This window comes from Crocodylus siamensis, chromosome 10 (assembly GCF_052110815.1).
Source record: "Crocodylus siamensis isolate JL-2025a chromosome 10, ASM5211081v1, whole genome shotgun sequence".
Lineage (NCBI taxonomy): Eukaryota > Metazoa > Chordata > Crocodylia > Crocodylidae > Crocodylus > Crocodylus siamensis.
This window is the reverse complement of record NC_143404.1, coordinates 55973586-55990746: the sequence shown is the minus strand read 5'-3', so window position 1 is coordinate 55990746 and position 17161 is coordinate 55973586. Positions and strand designations below refer to the sequence as shown.

The following is a 17161-nucleotide window of genomic DNA, read 5'->3' as shown; positions in this document are numbered from 1 at the left end:
AAAAGAGAGTGTGCAACACACACACACACACACACACACACACACACACACACACAAATGAAAGCAGCACAGCAAGATGGATACAGGAACTCCTCTGATCCACCTGTACCTATGCCTCAGGGCACCTTGATACCAGAAAGAGAACATCGAGAGAAAACCCAGGGAAACACAGCAAAAATAGCTAAGCAACTAGAAGGACTGATTTATAACCAACGACTAAAAGGGCTCAATAGGGCCAGGCAGACCTACGGATTAACTCGAGGCAGGAAATGGTAAAGCTCCACGGACATCTGAAGGGCATGCACATCAAGGAGGTAGAGCAATTACTATACAACAGGGAATGGAAGGGGGGTGGGATGAAGCTGAAGAAAAAAATCTTGCTATTTATTTGTTCTCAACTTCCCCCCAGTGAGAGGCACTGCGCTGCGGATGGGTCAAACAAGGGGCAAAAGGGAAGCCCTGATGCTTGGGATTACTAGAACTAGAACAGCTAAGGCACGAGAGAGATGAACTGAGTGAAGTATTGGGTCCTTCCATCCCTGCCTTCTACGAATAGGTTTAACAATGTATTTAGCTGCAGCACAATTGTACACTGACCCTTGAGGAGTGTGGTTGAACAACGTACTTCAAGAATCGCTTGGGTAGAACCAGCGCTAAGGGAAATCCACTACCAATGGCCTAAAGCAAGCAGTGCCTCTCAAATCCCCTGGTCCGGGCATATGCCGCTTGTGCCGGGTGAAGCACAGGTCCTGGGATGCATGCCGCACGTGGTACCTGCACTAGCTGATCTGGGACCCACCTTGCCTGCGGGTCCTAGAGCAGGTTCTGCGTGTGGCATTTCTGGGTGCCGAGCATGGGGCTATAGTCCAGTGGTGTTTGGGTCCTCAGACACAGGAGCAGCACCAGGCCAGACAGTGGGGTACCAGGAACAGAAGCTGGCCCATGAGCCTCATCTTTGACACCCTTGGCCTAAACAAGCTTGGCCTCTTGAAGGAGACTGCCAACACCGTGGCCAATGGAGGATGGCTTTTGTGATGCGATGCATGGCCTCCTGGAAACCATGCTGATGTTGACAAATGGAGTGCAACCAACTTGGGCTGGATTCCCTTAGGACAGCTTGAGACAAGGGGCTCCATTACTAACCTCCTGATCTAGTAGTTTTGAAAGAGTAAAAGTGAATCCTCTCTGGTTATGATCCAGATCATGCCTGGATGTACAGCTGCAGACACCAAACCAAGTTTAAAAAGGAAAAGAAAGATTCTTGCAGCTCCAGCAAAATTAAAGTTATTTACCTTTCCAGAAATGGGAGATCCATCTGCAACAAAAAAAGCAACAAACATCAGCCTTTCCACTTGGCTTCCATGGCAAGAATTCAAACATAGCTTGGGCACCAATGGAACAAAGGTATTAAAGTAGTGGCTCCCTACATGGCCCTCTTCTCTTAGATCCTTCGTTGACATTTCACTTGAACTTAGGTCAGCTGTACTTCAGACTAAAGCCTGTGCTAAAACACAGGTACCTAGGACAGAAAGTCCCTCGCTCCTCCCACAAATACCAAGCCCCCATCAATTAGGCCCAGCACCCACCACCTTTCACAGGACAATCTTACCTTCACCCACCCATGCTACCACAAACGGGGACAAGCCACAAGTTCTAATCAGGTAGCACTACTTTCACACTGCCTGGACTGATAGCACAACAGGCAAAGCTTTCAACAGGAGCTCATCCTGATGACAGAAGCTGCCCCACCATCCTAGGAGGTACCTGGCAGGACAGCAGTTCTTTCTGCTCTTTCATGCCTCTGGAACTGGATACAGTGATTAAAAGCAGAGCCCCTGGAAACAGATGCGTCCCAACCAAAAAGAAAGCTCCATGCTAAAAGTTTGATCATCCCATTCTTATCTGAGCAGAACAGTTAAGGGAAGCCACATGCTCAGAGGAAGCCAGAAACTCCACACAACACAGCTGAGGCCTCTGGAAACAACATTTCATCCAGCACTCATGAGGGAACAATAGGATGCACAGCAGGAGATGGCTCCACTGTGAAATACTTAATTCTCTCCGTCACCAGATTTGCTGATGTTATGGCAACCCCTGGCAATGTCACGCACAGCACTCTAGGCTGGAAGCTCACTGCCTGTCATCCTCCCAACTGACACACTCCCCATCTCATTACCCTGCCCCCAGGCACTGAAACAGGCTAGCATCTCAACCTCTGAAGTGGATACACCCAGCGTTCATACTGTTGCAAGAGCACACAAAGCAACAGGAGGAAGTGGGAAGCCAGCAGATATGGCTAAATGTGCAATGACACTAGAAAAGCAAGGGAGGTGGGAGTGGGGATGAAAACACAGGAGCCCTGTAGCCACTGGAAGGGGACCACCTACTAGGGAGGAAGATGCTGGAAGGTGCATTGCAGCTGTCAAGGAGAGGGAATCAAAGGTAGGCATGCTATGGGCAGACAGGTACACCATAGGGCAGGTGGCAGCAGAGGAGCCTCTCTTTTAAAAATTGGTTTTACACCAGGGAAAAATCCATCAGCTAATGAAGGAAGAGAAAAAAAAGATAGACCTGGATACTTGCACTCAAGATTTCGGATGTTCCAAAAGGGCATGGGAATGCCTGCTGTACAGACTTAAGAGCAGATCCAAATATCTGAACACAAACCCAGGACACTTTTACTACGGGTTTGGCAGAGAAAGCAAGCTCATGGAGGCAGGACAGCATTCGCTGCAACAGGGGCAAAGGGAAGCAGAAGGACAGAGTGTGTAAAGGCAACAAGGGGGTTACATGGCAAGGCAATGCCTGGCATGTGAGCTCCCTGCAAAAATGGCTCATTTCCTCCCCATCCCTCCCCAAGGCCTGAGAATCTGAGCCTTCTCACCGTTTTCTGGGCATTGAACATCAGGCTTCGGTAAAGCTGAGCAAACTGGCCGTATGTTATATCCCCATTCCTCTGTTCCACATCCTACAGCCAAGAAAAGCAGAAGTATTAGAACAACAATAATCCACCAGGGAGACTGACCTGCTCGTGGCTTGGAAACACTTTCCTGCACTGGGGCCTTCTGCAGGAGGCAAGGAGTCCCTGCACAGAAGGAGAAGAGGATGGCCAAACTTGGCCCACTGGCACTCATGGTCCAAGTGGCCATGCCCAGAAATTCAGGTTTCCCTCCTACAGGTATCACCAGAGGAGGTCTCACAAAACACTAATTTACCTGCAGAAGGTGCAAGATATTACCACTCTTAGAGGTATAAGCTGCTTATCAATTGCAGCACTGTGTGAGAGGTGGTGCCCCATAGCCCCATCCATACTTTCAGGCCTATTTGTAATAGAGAACAGGAGGCAATCATCAGATGATCGTATTCTACTGTCCCTCGGTACTTCCTGTACTGCAGGGGCTCACCCAGCAGATAAGAACAGGTACTCAGCCTGGCCTCTTCTGCACCTGCCAAGGGGAGCTGGACTCTTCACAGGAAATCTGAATCCCTGTTGCACTCTTGTGTAAGAAAGACAAAGACAGCCTTCACAGCTTGGCATCCGTGTTCAGTGCACGGCTATGTGGCTAAAGTAGGAGAACGAGACTGCAGAACGTGCGGGCTTTAATTCCCATCTGTGCCACTGACGTCTTGTGCCTGTGGCACTCCCAGCAACCCCGTCTATAAAAGGGGGCTCTTGTTTGCTTACTTCCCAGAAATGTGAAGCTCACTGATTGCACGTGTGCCCAGTGCTTTGAATTCTTCTGATGACAGTGACTGCCAACCCAATGGAGTGGGACCCTGAAGAGACTCGATGGTCATGAGACAGGAGTGGATAACTGTCCATCATTCTAGATCAGTCTTGCCAGCTGCCCTGGTTACACGGTGACCAATGACTTGGCCAGCTCCAGGATCAGCTCACTGTTTTCAGAAGACTATGTGTAAGATCAGCTAGCAACCTACTGGTCTGAACTCCTCCTCTCCTGCAGCTTGTGGCCGAGTGAGGACAGACAAGAAATCAGAGGCAGCAGCATGCACCTCTCACCCATGAGCAAGGGAACACATGGGGAGCAGGTGCTAAAACACATGGGACAGAACAGGTGGGAAGTCAGGGGCAAGGTAAAAATGGGTGGGACAAACAGAACTGGCCAGAAACGGGCCAGGGGCTGGGTGCAGTGGGACCGTTAGTTTACCACAAGGGGAAGTGGGAGGACATTTCTTTCAGGACAGGCTGGAAACTGCTGCACTATGGCAACACACAGCAGAAGAATGGTCACAGGTACAGACCATTAAAAACCAGGCAACAAGCTGCAGAGGAGCCCTGCAGGGTGGAAACCAAGAACTCACCGTTAACCTCTCCCGCAAGAACCGCATGTTTGGGACCCGGTAGTTGACTTGAGAGAGCATGTTTTTCAAATCCTTGGCTGAAATCCTGCTTGCCAGGGGAAACAGAACCATAGTTAGATGCTCAGCTTGCATGGCCCAAACAGCCCAACCCCAAAACTTTGGTGCTCCACTCATAAAGCAGAGCATTTCTGAAAGGAAGCAAAAAGCAGTAGCCACCCAATATAGCCCAGGGTGGTAGCAATCAATGAATGTGTCAACAGTGCACAGGAGCTCCACACTGTACCTGCTGGGGGCTGGCAGAGCAAGCCCTCTGGCCCCCTCAGTCCACAGAGGGCAATGCAAACCCACTCGGGGTAGACGGAGGCACTGGGCTTCAACTGGCCACAAAACTGTTCCAGGAACAACTTAGTGCTATTTTGGGGGATGAGAGAGGTGGGATTGACCGAGTCACACAAGCATTTGCCCTTCAGCCCAGGCAGTCACAACAGAACGAATCGTGGAGCCCCCCAGCCTCCGACTACAACAGAAGTGATTGCAAAACGAACGGGGGTAAGAGAAGGAAAAGGGAGGACTAGGATGGTTGGCAAAGAGAGACCATATAAGTGAGCATCAGGAAGGCAAGACACACCTGCTCACTATGGGAGCAGTTCAGCATTGTTTTACTCCTTTGGACAAAGGTTCGCCACCTGTCTGAGGGAAAGGAGACAAGACCCCATGTGCACTGAGCTACAATGCCCCGAGAAGGCTCCCAATTGCCAGGAATGTGAGGAGAAGCCTGGAGGCTCCCATACCAGTGTATGGTTGGTGCTGGTTTGGGCACTCTCTACAGAAAAAAAGACGACTAGCTTCTAACCACAGGACAGGGAATTTCGGCAGAAAAACCACAAGCCCAGCACATGGCTCCCTCCCCCTTCGTACAGACAAGTAAACCACCCAGCTGGCAACAGGCAGTCAGTTGCAAAGATGGATATCTCCATTTGTGACTTCCCCCCTCCAGGAGAGAGTTAGCCCCTCAGAGTATGGGCACAGCTTTATCTTGAAAGGGAAGATAAAAAAAAGATGGTTTAATGTCTTAAAATGGGAGAGCAACATTTAACAGAGATTTACCGAGTACTGTGCAACTCAGAGAGAAGGCATGCATGCGTGTACAGAGCACAGCTGCGGGGGCCTCTGGAGGGCTGGTTTGTTTGGTGTGCATGACATGGTACATGGGGGCTGTAAGGGGACAGGACTCCAAGGAGAGCAATGCTGGTGGCTTGCAACTGGCACTACTGCATGCCTGATACCAGGAGGCGGCACATGTCCAGAGGTCAGACCACTGCAGCAGGTAGTTTAGGACAAGCATCAAGAGACAAATCACAAAACAGGTGCCACAAGGTAAAACACCCTAGGAGACGCTTCTCGTCACCACGCAGCCTTCTTTCCATCCATCTTTCCTGTACGTGCACAGACACACGCACACACAAAGCAGCAGGTCATCTTTGAGGATCCTCAGACTTGCGTGTCTGGGGAGGGGAAGGGTCGGTAGCAAGAGAAAGCCCGAGGCTGCAGAGGCATGCCAGGACAGGACAGGACCCCTGCCCCTCTAGGAACTTGGGTGCAGATGACAGGGGGAATTGGTTGGCCTTCAAACAACCCACTGCCTACCTTGGCTTAAAGGGCTTCTTGTACTGGAAGGAGACAACGAATTGGAATAGCAGCAATGCCATGTGAGGCGCCAGGGGGGCACTAGTCACTAAGGCACGCAGGCAGAGATGTTTTGGGGAAGACTTCATAGCTTCAATCCACACTAAAAAGACTGGCCCTCCCAGGGAAAATGAAGTTTGTTCAATACCTGCACCTTACACACCGAGCCAAGTGAGAGAACTGCCTGGCAGCAATAATACTGGAAACCTAGCAGTGAAAGGCAGCAGCAAAAAAAAAAACAAAAAACCAACATTTATCTTTAAATCTTTGCGTTTACTGGCATCCTGCCATTTTCTAGTCTCCCCACACTCATTTTCCATGATGCATGCATGAGAAACAGAAGATGTGCGCGTGTGCGCACACAAACAAGCAAGAATATATATGCCTTAGCTTTCCAATCCCTCCCATTACAAACATACATTTCCCTTCCCACCATGCACACTGAAAACCTTGGCAGAAATCTTTCCCTGCCACGAAGACACAACTTCCAAAAAGCCCAGAGAGAGGAAGGATAAGAGATAAATGCCGGGGCTAGTGTCAGCATACACTGGATGAATCCCAGGCTGAAGGAGCCTGTAGCAGCTGGGAGCTACCACACAACCCTACACAAACTCTTATTCACTGAGCAGCTCATTCTCAGATCCTAGGGAAGAAATAAGTCGTCTTGACATAAAGGCTGGGACCAGTAAAAAAGAACTGCAACGACAGAGTATCAGAAGCATGCTACAGGGCCATGCCAGCTGTCACCACACTCAGAGTAGTTGGTCACCAGATCACAGCGGGATCTGGTGCTCTAACACAGTCCATTGCTTCAGATCCTTGTGCAAATAAACTGGGATCTGAGGCAAACAGCACTGGGAAACAAACACGTCAGTCTGAGCCCACTTCAATGGGAGCAGCTATAGACTGCAAATCTCTATTGGACATAATACAGGGCTTGGAAATGTATGTTGGCACTGCCTGCAATTACTACGACTTAGAAAGCAAGGCCCAGGCCAGATCTCTGGCCCCCACCCAGACAGACTCACAGGGGGCACCGGTCTCGTGTCATCTGACACCCACAGTCTCAATGACCTGTGCTCAGAGAGAGCTCCAAGCTGAGTACCTGCAGGGTCTGACCCCTTTCTGCCATAGGGGAACAGCGTAAGTCACACAGATTGAAGGTGAGAGGTCTCAGCAGCCTATGGCAATGTCATGTCAGGTACAATAGGAGGCAGACGCCTCAGCGGCTCCGACCCACCCAGGTCATTACAGACACAGCTCCTTTTTGGCAGTCTGCAGCCTGGGACGGAGAGTCAAAGTTGTGTGGCAGAGAGAGATGGCACTGAGAGAAAGGGCAGAAAATGCAAATGCTCAACACAATCTGACCTCTCAGATAAAAAATTCACACAATTCATTCACTCACTGCTGAATATGTTGACCCACATTATCTCCGTAGCCAAGAAACACGCTGACGTTCCAAAGCGAAAGCCAGCGTCTAACAACTACGATAGCGGTTTTCAACCTGTGATCCATGGACCCCTAGGGGCCCACAGACTATGTCTAAGGGGTCCACAAAAGATGGCTATGATCACAAGTATATAAATACCCACACCTACAATTTAGAGGGGTCTGGCACCTCCATTCATAGTCTTCTAGGGGTCTGCAAATGAAAAAAAGGTTGAAAACCACTGCCAAGACGTATGACTGCCCAATGCCAGTGGATGAATCCCAAGCAAGTCAGTGTGAGATACAGATTTGTCTGCAGAAAATTGGATGCGCCCTACAACCTACAGGTGCCAATCTGCCCCCCAGGGAGGGGAACTGGAGGGGTTTGCTTTGTAGTATTTGCAGGAAAGCATTGATTAAATTCAGTAAAAACCTGTCCTGCTACATTCCAGAGAGATACAGCCCAAGATGGATAGTCTTAAGAGCCTGCAGTATGAGGATTACCTCCAATGATTAAGTCAGGAAATGGAACCCAGTAATTATCTGTTTATTATTTCCAGACCTCAGTGGATGAGCCAAGAGTCCCATCTGCCAGGTTACTGCTTTCCACGGTGGGAGGGAAAACAGAGAAGGATTAACCCTACACTCACAAAAGGCAGAACAAGACTGATGTGGGCAGGGAAGCCTGCAGTAGTTCCATCTTATCGCCGGGGAGGATGGCTCCATGCCGTTTTTGTTTAGCTGCTTCAGTACTGCAGCCTCCTGACTCTCACCGGTGACAATGCTTCAACTGAGCATTAGCAGGAGCAGATGACCACAGGGGGGCAGGGTTTGCCGCACATCACTGAAGTTCTGGCAGCTGACAAGTGACACTGTCAGCCCAGCTGCAATGGTATTAATAGGGAGATAAAAAGCAAAATGAAAATCACAGCAGTGGATGAGCCCAGTTTCTTCCCATCTGCTCCTGGGAGGCAGCCAGGAGTTGGAATTAATTTGATTTATTGTAGCGCTGATGATGTGACAGTGCTGAGAGCTTCAGATGGGCAGCTGTCAATTATTTTAGAGCTAAAAAACTAAAAATAACGTAACAGGCCTCTGCTTATAGTAGGTTTTGTTTGGTTGGCTTTTTTAAAGGTATGTAAAAAGAGGCTCAGACATAGCTAAGCATTCAAACACCCATCCCAGCTACCATCTCTTCTGGCAAAACAAGCCCCATCAAATCCTTTGTACTGTAACTTTGCCCTCAAAATGCAATTGAAACTAATGCTAATGCTTTCTGGATTAGCGGGATGTAAACTTGCCGTTCTTATCCCCCTTCTGAAAACAGTGGTGTGGCAAATGAAATGCTGATCAGCCATTATGTGTATATATGCATTTGTGGGGCTCACCCTCAGATTTGCAAGCTTGTCAACATTTTGGTCATTGTGTGGGAAGACTGCTGGCATACATGAAGCTAGTTTATAATGGGTCTTGATAGAAACCCGGGCCCTCGTTATGCCAATCAGTTACAAAGCTGCATAAGTATTTATGAGAGCACTATCATTGCAACCAGTGAAACGGCATGTGCCAGCTTGCTGGACCAGGACCCCAGTGACGAATGCAAACAGGGATCATCTTTTCCAGCTTCCAAGAACCTGGTACAAAAGGGTTGGGGTGGCAGGTGGGGAAGGATGAGGGAGTGATTATTGATGCTTTTTAAAAGATCCTTACTTTTAAACATGCAGTTTAGTCTCCTTTTCAAAAGCCACTTCCAGGTTCAAAGCCAGAGATGAAATCCCAGCTCCGAGTCCAGACTCCCTGTTTCACCCCATCCTTCTTAATTCCCTCTAACTGCTGCATGTTTTACTAAAGAACCTTGGGTTGTTCTAAAATGGAAAGAATTCAAGCCTCATTCATTATACTCTTTATGCTGTTAGTCAAACATCTTGCCCCTCTTAGTCTGGATAATAAAAATAAGGCTTGCTGCTTTCACTTTTTTGCATTTAATTGAATTCACCTGAAGGCTCACACAATTTGCCTAGTGCTGGAGAAAATGCATGTTGCTGACTTTATTTTACATGCTAGTGGAAAGAGACAATGTTAAAAAAAAATGACAGAAATGGATCTTACTCGCTTTAGACAAGCAAAGAACGCATGTTCTAGTTGGGTAGTTTCTGGGCAGAAGGCTTGGGTGTGCTTACAGTATTTAAATGTTGTGCCCCATGTGTCTTGAAGATCTCTTTCAAACAGCACTGTGGGAGACTGGATGTGTTAAACTACATTAAGGGCCAAGTTTTCCTTCTCTTTTACACTTGATCTCCAGATCAGTGCATGCCCACTACAGCACCTGCATCAGTTTTGTATAGAGTCGCTGAGTATGCAAAAAGCTACTTTGCACACAAAGGAGCCGATTAGACACACCAGAGAAGTAGCCAGCATTCAGATCTGGGATGCCGCAGCTGGTAATTTGGCTCTTAGCATCCCACACAAACAGAAACCTGATCAGTCCTCAGTTTAACAGAGACTCTGGTTTATATAAACCAGATCCTGCATCTTATTTTCCTCTCCCCCTCACAGACAGCAGTGGAAATAGATACACAGTCTTAAAAGACAAGTCACGACAACAGAGGGGTGTTGAGTGCATCAGAGCAGCTGCAAAAAGATACCTTCACTTCTCCCAAATCCAGAGCATGATCATCTCCCTGGTCCTGCATACATCATCTCACCGAGTCACGATACATCAACCTAAGTCCGTCAGGATATCAGCGATGAGAAGCACCCACCTCTCCCTCTCAGACACTTTGCCCTGTATTTTGGCTCGCCTGGATGTAAACCCAACCTGCTCTACTCCAGAGCCTTGTTTCTGCCCACGAACACAGCTTGGAGAGAGGAACACAGCTTATATAGCGGGCCACAGTGAGAGGGGCACCAGCCTGGCATGGCTTGGAGCAGCAGGGGATGAGAAACCAAACAGTGGAGGAGGCATCAAGAGATCCCTCCCAAACGAGCAGTCAGATATTTGGTGGAGATTTTCAAAGCCATCCCACAATACCCCAACCACGCCCCAAATGCACACGCAGCTTCCCCAGGATGGCTGTTGGCACTGCCAACAAGAACACGACGGAGAAGTTCCTTGGCAAGTGTGCTAGGGCGTGTGGCAGTAGCTTCCAATAGGGAGTAGAATAACTGAGCCTTAGGAAGGTGGAACTGGCTGGCTTGCTTATAATACAATGTTCTTCTGTTAGGGGGCAGGGAAGCAGGTAAGGAGATCCTCTGAAATATTTTAAAACTTGCCAGGTGCTCCATCACTATGGCAATACGCATGGCCTCAAAGCCTAAATAAATAAGGCAGGGGCAGGTATAATCCTTTGGCATACGGAGGCTGCAATCTGAGGGCACAGGTTGCGATATACATGCTGCCTCCACAACCTTCTCTGCTCTCTCTCTCTCTCTAATCAGCAGGAATCAATAAAGGTTTCCCCATCTCTAGGGAAGGAGCACTTTGGAAAAAAAAAAAAAATCAATATGAAAAGGTTAATGTCCTCTGTTAACATCCGCAAAGAAAACCACATCCTGGAAACTGAAAGGAGGCCAAAGACAGCATCCTCAGCAGGAGAGGCCTCTATCTGGGCCATGCCAGTGCAGAGGGCAGACAGAGAGAACACTGTACCCACATCAGTGGGGCAAGGACTGAAAGGGCAACATTGCTCTTGCAGGAAAAAGTTCACTCAGGCCTCCATGCCACTAAAACCCCATCAGGTTTCGTAAGATGCATGAGCCGCACGAAGGGGGAGCAGGGGCGGGGGGACTGGGAATTATTATTTATAGTGGAGCCCCACCAAGGTTCCTGAGTCAGGATGCGGCCTACTGAGCTACATACTGTGCATACAGTAAACATGTCCCAAAGAGCTCGTCATCCAAAAGCAAACCAGGTGGATGAGAAGGAGCGGGCAGTGAGGCAGGAGGAGAGTAATAAAAATAGGATGTTTTAGTGCAGCTTTGGCTGCAACTTCTGTTTATTTGCTTTTCTGTGCACTTCCTGCAGCATGGACAATGGGGGCTACACGGGTCGGTTTCACTTGCTGGCTCCCAGGGGAGCCCAGCACCGTGGTGCTTTGCACTCTTCACTGCAGGGAAGTCGGTCAGTACAAACAACCAGTGTTTTTATGGAAGTTTAAAAACAGTCAGGAAGAGATTCAGGCTCCTATTAAGGCTTTTTTTTTCCCCAAAGAAAGAATAAAAAACTTTCCTTTAAAAAACAACAGCCTATGCTTTGGACTGTAACTGCTATTGACAAAGACCCTTTCAAGGCAGATGGAAACAGCTTTTACACTTGGACCGTATGCTGTCAAGTGTTACAAAACAGAAGCCCGAGTGGCCAAGCTGAACTCACACAAGCAATCTTCACCCCTGCTCCCTGGGCCAAAGACTTCAGCAGAACTGCTCCCCTGACAGCCTGCACAACTGTCTTGGTTTGCAGCCTCAGCAGGAGGCACTAAGATGCCATTGTTACAAATTTGGGGTTTGCAAGCCGACAGTTCATGCGTAGTGAGAAGCATGCCTTGTACTTCTTCACTTTGGAGACTCTGACACCAAGAAAAATGGGTCCAACCTTTTCTCTCACCCCCCCGTGCAAACAGGCCTTTTATATTACCTGTCTTCTCGGTTGCGATCCAGCGAGTAGAACTGCTTCCGAAGCCACCTGAAAGGCAACATACATGGTACATTTTGCCAAGTAAATCTTGGATGAAGCCCTTCAGTTTAGGAGACACGAGCTTAAACACCACCCAACTTGCAAGTGGAATGAGATGGAGTCTCTCAGCCCAGGTCTCAGCGGCTACTTGTTCATACCCCACAGACACCTCCACAATTCAGCAGCAGGTTTGCCAGCACAGTGCTGGGCTCCCAAATGGGAAGGAACAGCAGGGGTGCTGCTGGGCAGGGGAGAAGGCTCTCCTCACTCTGACAAGGTGCCTGCGGGCTTGAATAAAAAGGTGGAGGGAGAAGGGCACTGGCAGAGATGGGCTCAAGGGACAAAACAGGCACAGTGCAGAGGCCAAGCCAAGAGCAAGGGGCTCTGGCAGAGCTGTGTGGAGGAAGCTCTCAGAGCAGCAGTGTACACTACACCTGCCTGGGCCTCAGGGGCATTAGCCTCTCTCATCCCACCTGCTTGCCTTACCTCTCGATCTGCAGGGGAGTGGTGGCCTTCAGAGTATCTGCCACGAGCCAGGTTAACCCTTTGATCCACATGTTTACTTCATCTTCAGATGTGGCTGTGAAAAACAAGGAACAGGGCATATGAAGGTGTTAGATGGGCATGCTGAGGCCCCAGTGTCCACACAGGAAGCCCAGGCACAGCTCCAGCAGGGCAGGAAAATTCATATCAAAATCTCCACTGCAGCATCTGTTGCCTATTATAGTAACAGTGAAAAAAATAAACTAGCACCATTGTCTGCTCCGACCTCTTGTGCTGACTGAGCCCTCTCGGATCCCTTACTCTACGTCATCGGTAACTACACACCTCACTGATCCTCTCTCGCTCCCAACAGCATCTCCCTCTGAAGCAAATTCTCCCCAGGAGACTTTCTCCAACCATCTCCTCTCCCTTGTAGGCTCCTGCCGTCTCTCAGGACACCCACAGATGGATGGTTTACATTCACCTCTATACTCCAAGCTCTGATCCAGTTTCCTGAAGAGGTCTGGGTGGCTTTATTTATTTTTTTTGGCTGCCTCTGTTTTCAAGAAATGACATTCAAGCCACTCTGGAGACGCAATAGGCAGCTATTCTTAGATCATTTGCTGGTTTCTTTTTAACCTCTCCATTGTTTGTTGTATCCTCTTTGAAGACAGAAAACAACATCTCTCCACTCATGCATTTGGGTGACCTCCAGGTTGAGAACACAATTGTGCTGCACATGGAGCAGCCAGCGTGAGCGCCCAACAGGGGCTTGTCTCCATGGATAAGTCGCCCTGGTTTAACTTGTATCAGTTGTTATTTCAGCTGATGCAGTTAAACCAGGGCCAACAGGCTGTAGGACAACCTTACTTTGGCTACAGAACTGAATGTTTCAATTCAGCTAAAGTCAGAAGGTTTAGACATGCTGCTCTTCAACCAAAACAAGCGTGTCCATACAGCCTAATGGCACTGGTTTAAAACCATCCATTTAAGCTCACAACTTAAGATAAATTAGAGAAAATTTCCCTAAACTCAAAAGAACAATAAGAGGAAGGTTTGGCCTTAGGGGTATTCAAGCTTCTTCAGCCTTCTCACTAGGAATTCAAATACTGGAGTGTTTTGCCTACCATGGTGATAGCCAACATGCTCAGTTCTGCCCAAGACGCGGAGCTAGGTATGGCTTCTGTCCAGTGGACCCTGCAATCTGAATAACGTCCCCAAATCCTACAAGAAGGGAAGGCCCACCTTGCAGGCTGAGAGTTTTCAGCCTGAACTCCATTCCATAGAGGACGACGAAGCAGTGAGACTGGTCTGGCCGGAAGCAGGGATCCTCCTGGTATCGGTCAAAATCTCGCGAATTCTTTCCTGGACGAATCTCTTTGATTTCACGGATATCAACTGGGGAAGGCAACAAAAACAAGGAAAATGCAATTAGAGGAGTGGAGACCCAGAAAAACCGTGTTTGCGGCACCTGAGACTCCCAGGAACATAACTCAAGAAACTAAAAGGCAAAGCAGAAGGGTGGTCCAGTAGTTAGGATACTCGCCTACAAGTTCCTGAAAGACAGACAAAAGACAGGAAAAGGAATCAGCAGATCTAACCACGGAGGCTCCAGTCCTATATGGTGATGTGCGTAACTGGACTACTGCATTCTCTATACAGGCTGGGGACAAAGTATGATACTAAACCCAACTCAGGAACAGAAAAATGGAGCCTGTTCTCTGCACTTCATTTTCAAATCATGAAGGGAAGAGGGGTTTGCCTACCAGCGTCTTGATAGCCGTCGGCCTACATTAGCTCAAGTAAGGTTAGGCTCTGGACAGACATTTCATCACTGAATTGCTGAGAAATTAGTGGGAGAGGAAGTCAAACAGGTTAAACTGAGCACAGGTCTGCTTGGTTGGAACAGTCTCCTGCAAAACTGGCAGCCTTGGTCAGGCCCTTGGGAACTGTCTCCTTGCTAGACCGAACACCCAATACATCCTACAGAGATGATCTGCAAACCCCACGGGTTACAGAGGAGTAACAGCGCCTGGTAGCAGTCAACCAGACACCAAAAATATTTAAAAGATTTAGAAGAAACAGAGGCAGTATGGTCTAGTGAGTAACGTGTGGGACTGAGAATTTGGGACTGCTCAATCTCACACCTGCCTCAGCTTGCCGTCTGATTTTAGTCAAGTCAAACCACTCTACGGTACCTCACCTATGAATTGTGGAGGGTCAATCTTATCCACCTCACGACGGCGACTGGAGGATTGCTAGTTATGCCCGATCAAACCTTTAAAGCTGTAAAGGGCTGCCCGGTGCCCACCCTTGTTCTACAAAACGAGAGCACTTCATTGCAAGCAGGTTCACTGCCCTCTCTCCAGGCAGTGCCTTGCTGCTTTCACTGTTCATTAATAATCATGACTCCTGAACACAACCGGGGTCTCTCAGTCATTAGGGAAGACGCAGGGAAGGACACAGATAACCCGACTGCCCTTATCTGAGAGTCTGGCAGCACAGGAGACATTACCCAACTGAAAATTTGGGTCACAACTGACTGGATTTCCCTGGAAGCACCGGAGGGTGGGGAGGGGAAGACTGCTCTCTAACACCACTCATCAGGGCATCACTTGTAGTCTACATAAGTCAAACCCACCCTGTTCTCTGCAAGCACCGAGAGCCCTACCTGCAAGGAGTGAGATGGGGACGAGGAACAATTAGCAACCTAAAACAGGGGTGGCTGTTTCAGGGTACAGGGCCCAAGTGTCCTTCACCTCTCCATGCAGTGAGTTGGGACTGCCCCAACAGGAATGGACAGACGAGGCAGCTGAGTTTAGTGTGGCTTCAACGCTGGCAATTCATGCCAATAAAGCATATGGAGTGACACCAACGCTGCTTCACAACCTGGAGGGGTGAAAAGTGAGAATCACTCTACTTCACACCTGGCATGAGGAAAATTTGGGCCCTAATTCATATTACGCCCTTCCATGTTTATACCTTGACCTATTCCACTTCCTCAACAGGCTTCTCACTCAAAAGCCTCTGACAGCCTGTCCTCATGCCTAAATCCAAGCTTCCTCCCACTCTGCTGATTTATGTGCCCTTGAAAAGGCTGAAAGGGCATTCAGTCTCCGCTACTCATTCAGTCCTTGGTGTCTCCACTAAGATGATTCCTGCGAGGGTGCCAGCGGCGACTGCTGGACTATGAACCCTTGTTAACTGCAGAGATGCACCAACTCGGCTCATGCAGAGGCTTTTTGGAGTTGCACCTTCTGAAAAATATTTTCCAGCAACCTCCCTCCCCTTTCCACTACTGACCTGGGTCATCTCTTGCAAGGGGATTGGCTGGGAACCTTCACATTTGGTTTTACTCTGCTGAACTCAGCAAGGACTGCTGCCTTGGGCAATTTCTGTGAAGCCTGCTGGATTCGTTTTGGAGGTTTTAAGTACAGTACTTTCCATCCTTTCGTTATTGTCAGAGTTTATAAACCCCAGCTGGTCCTGCACAACTAGAGCTTACCACGCAACTGTGGACATTAAAAAACCTCTGCCTGTGAACTGCCAGTATGTAAGAACCGTATACATGTCCAGGCTGAATGCAGTTTAAATACCAGCCAAAACTGAGGCAGTCAAAAACATACATCAAGGTGTCACTGAAAAGGTGCCACTAGACAAGCGTGAAAAAGACTACCCCTCAAGAAATCTCTATAAAAGACTCGCAACATTTTGTTATACTGCAGTTGAAAAAAAATCCAAGTCTATGATTTTGGAAAAAGGAACTTTATTAGAATATTTAAAAAAAAAAAAAAAAGTAAATTAAAATGTGGCCACATTTACTTGCAATGTTTGGATGCAAATACAGTAGTAATTTGCTACAAGACAGCTGCACTTCACCTGACAAATTCTCTCTCGGCTCTCTGCCAAAATTCATGGCACACCCTGGACTGACACTGCCACGGAGCCGTGAGCCCCACACTACACCTGGCATTGTATGCACCCACGCCATGATCCCCAACTCTTCGCCAGTTCTTATCCCATTACCAAGACAGCTGTGCTCACACTCGTATCATGTCCAGAACCTAGCTCCACAATACAAAAGGCCCACCTCATACTCAAACCATTCCCAATAGTCGAGTTTTTATCATGTGTATGCATACACATGCACACAACCCACACCCACAGTCTCTCCCCCACCATTCAGTGGAAAAACCTCTTTTATTACCATATCTGTTGCCTCTATAAAAAAAAAAAAAAAAGCCACTTTATTTCTTACTACTGTGGTCAACCCTTCTCTTCTGTTATGAAGTGTTTCAGGACCCTCCTCTGGTGTGTCCACAGAAAACAGGAGTCTGGTCAGAAGGCTCTGGGTTGGGTTATGATCTTTAATCGAGAACCTGTGTGTTACGAGGAAAGGTGGGACAAGTCACCATCCAGCCCATAATTTATAGCAAACCATCCTGACCTCATCCAACGCAGCAATACCAGACAAATCCAGTAGAGGACATCACTCTTCAAAACTAAGACCGTACAGATGAGAACATAAACTGCATTTAATGAGCAGTTGCCTGCACTGACAAAAAAAAC

At 48.3% G+C, this 17161-nt stretch overlaps 1 protein-coding gene across 6 annotated transcripts in view; it reads right to left on the bottom strand.

Moving 5' to 3' along the window:
* The window catches only part of PLCG1 (phospholipase C gamma 1), an 82710-nt gene that overhangs the window by 27170 nt on the left and 38379 nt on the right, over positions 1-17161 (bottom strand). For all 6 annotated transcript variants that reach the window (XM_090020956.1, XM_090020955.1, XM_090020953.1 and 3 more), the window contains 6 exons: positions 13838-13990; positions 12596-12689; positions 12071-12118; positions 4324-4408; positions 2885-2968; positions 1293-1315 (listed from right to left, as the gene is read on the bottom strand). In XM_090020956.1, the coding sequence (XP_089877082.1) occupies positions 1293-1315; positions 2885-2968; positions 4324-4408; positions 12071-12118; positions 12596-12689; positions 13838-13990 (487 nt within the window). The remainder of the gene's footprint in view (positions 1-1292; positions 1316-2884; positions 2969-4323; positions 4409-12070; positions 12119-12595; positions 12690-13837; positions 13991-17161) is intronic.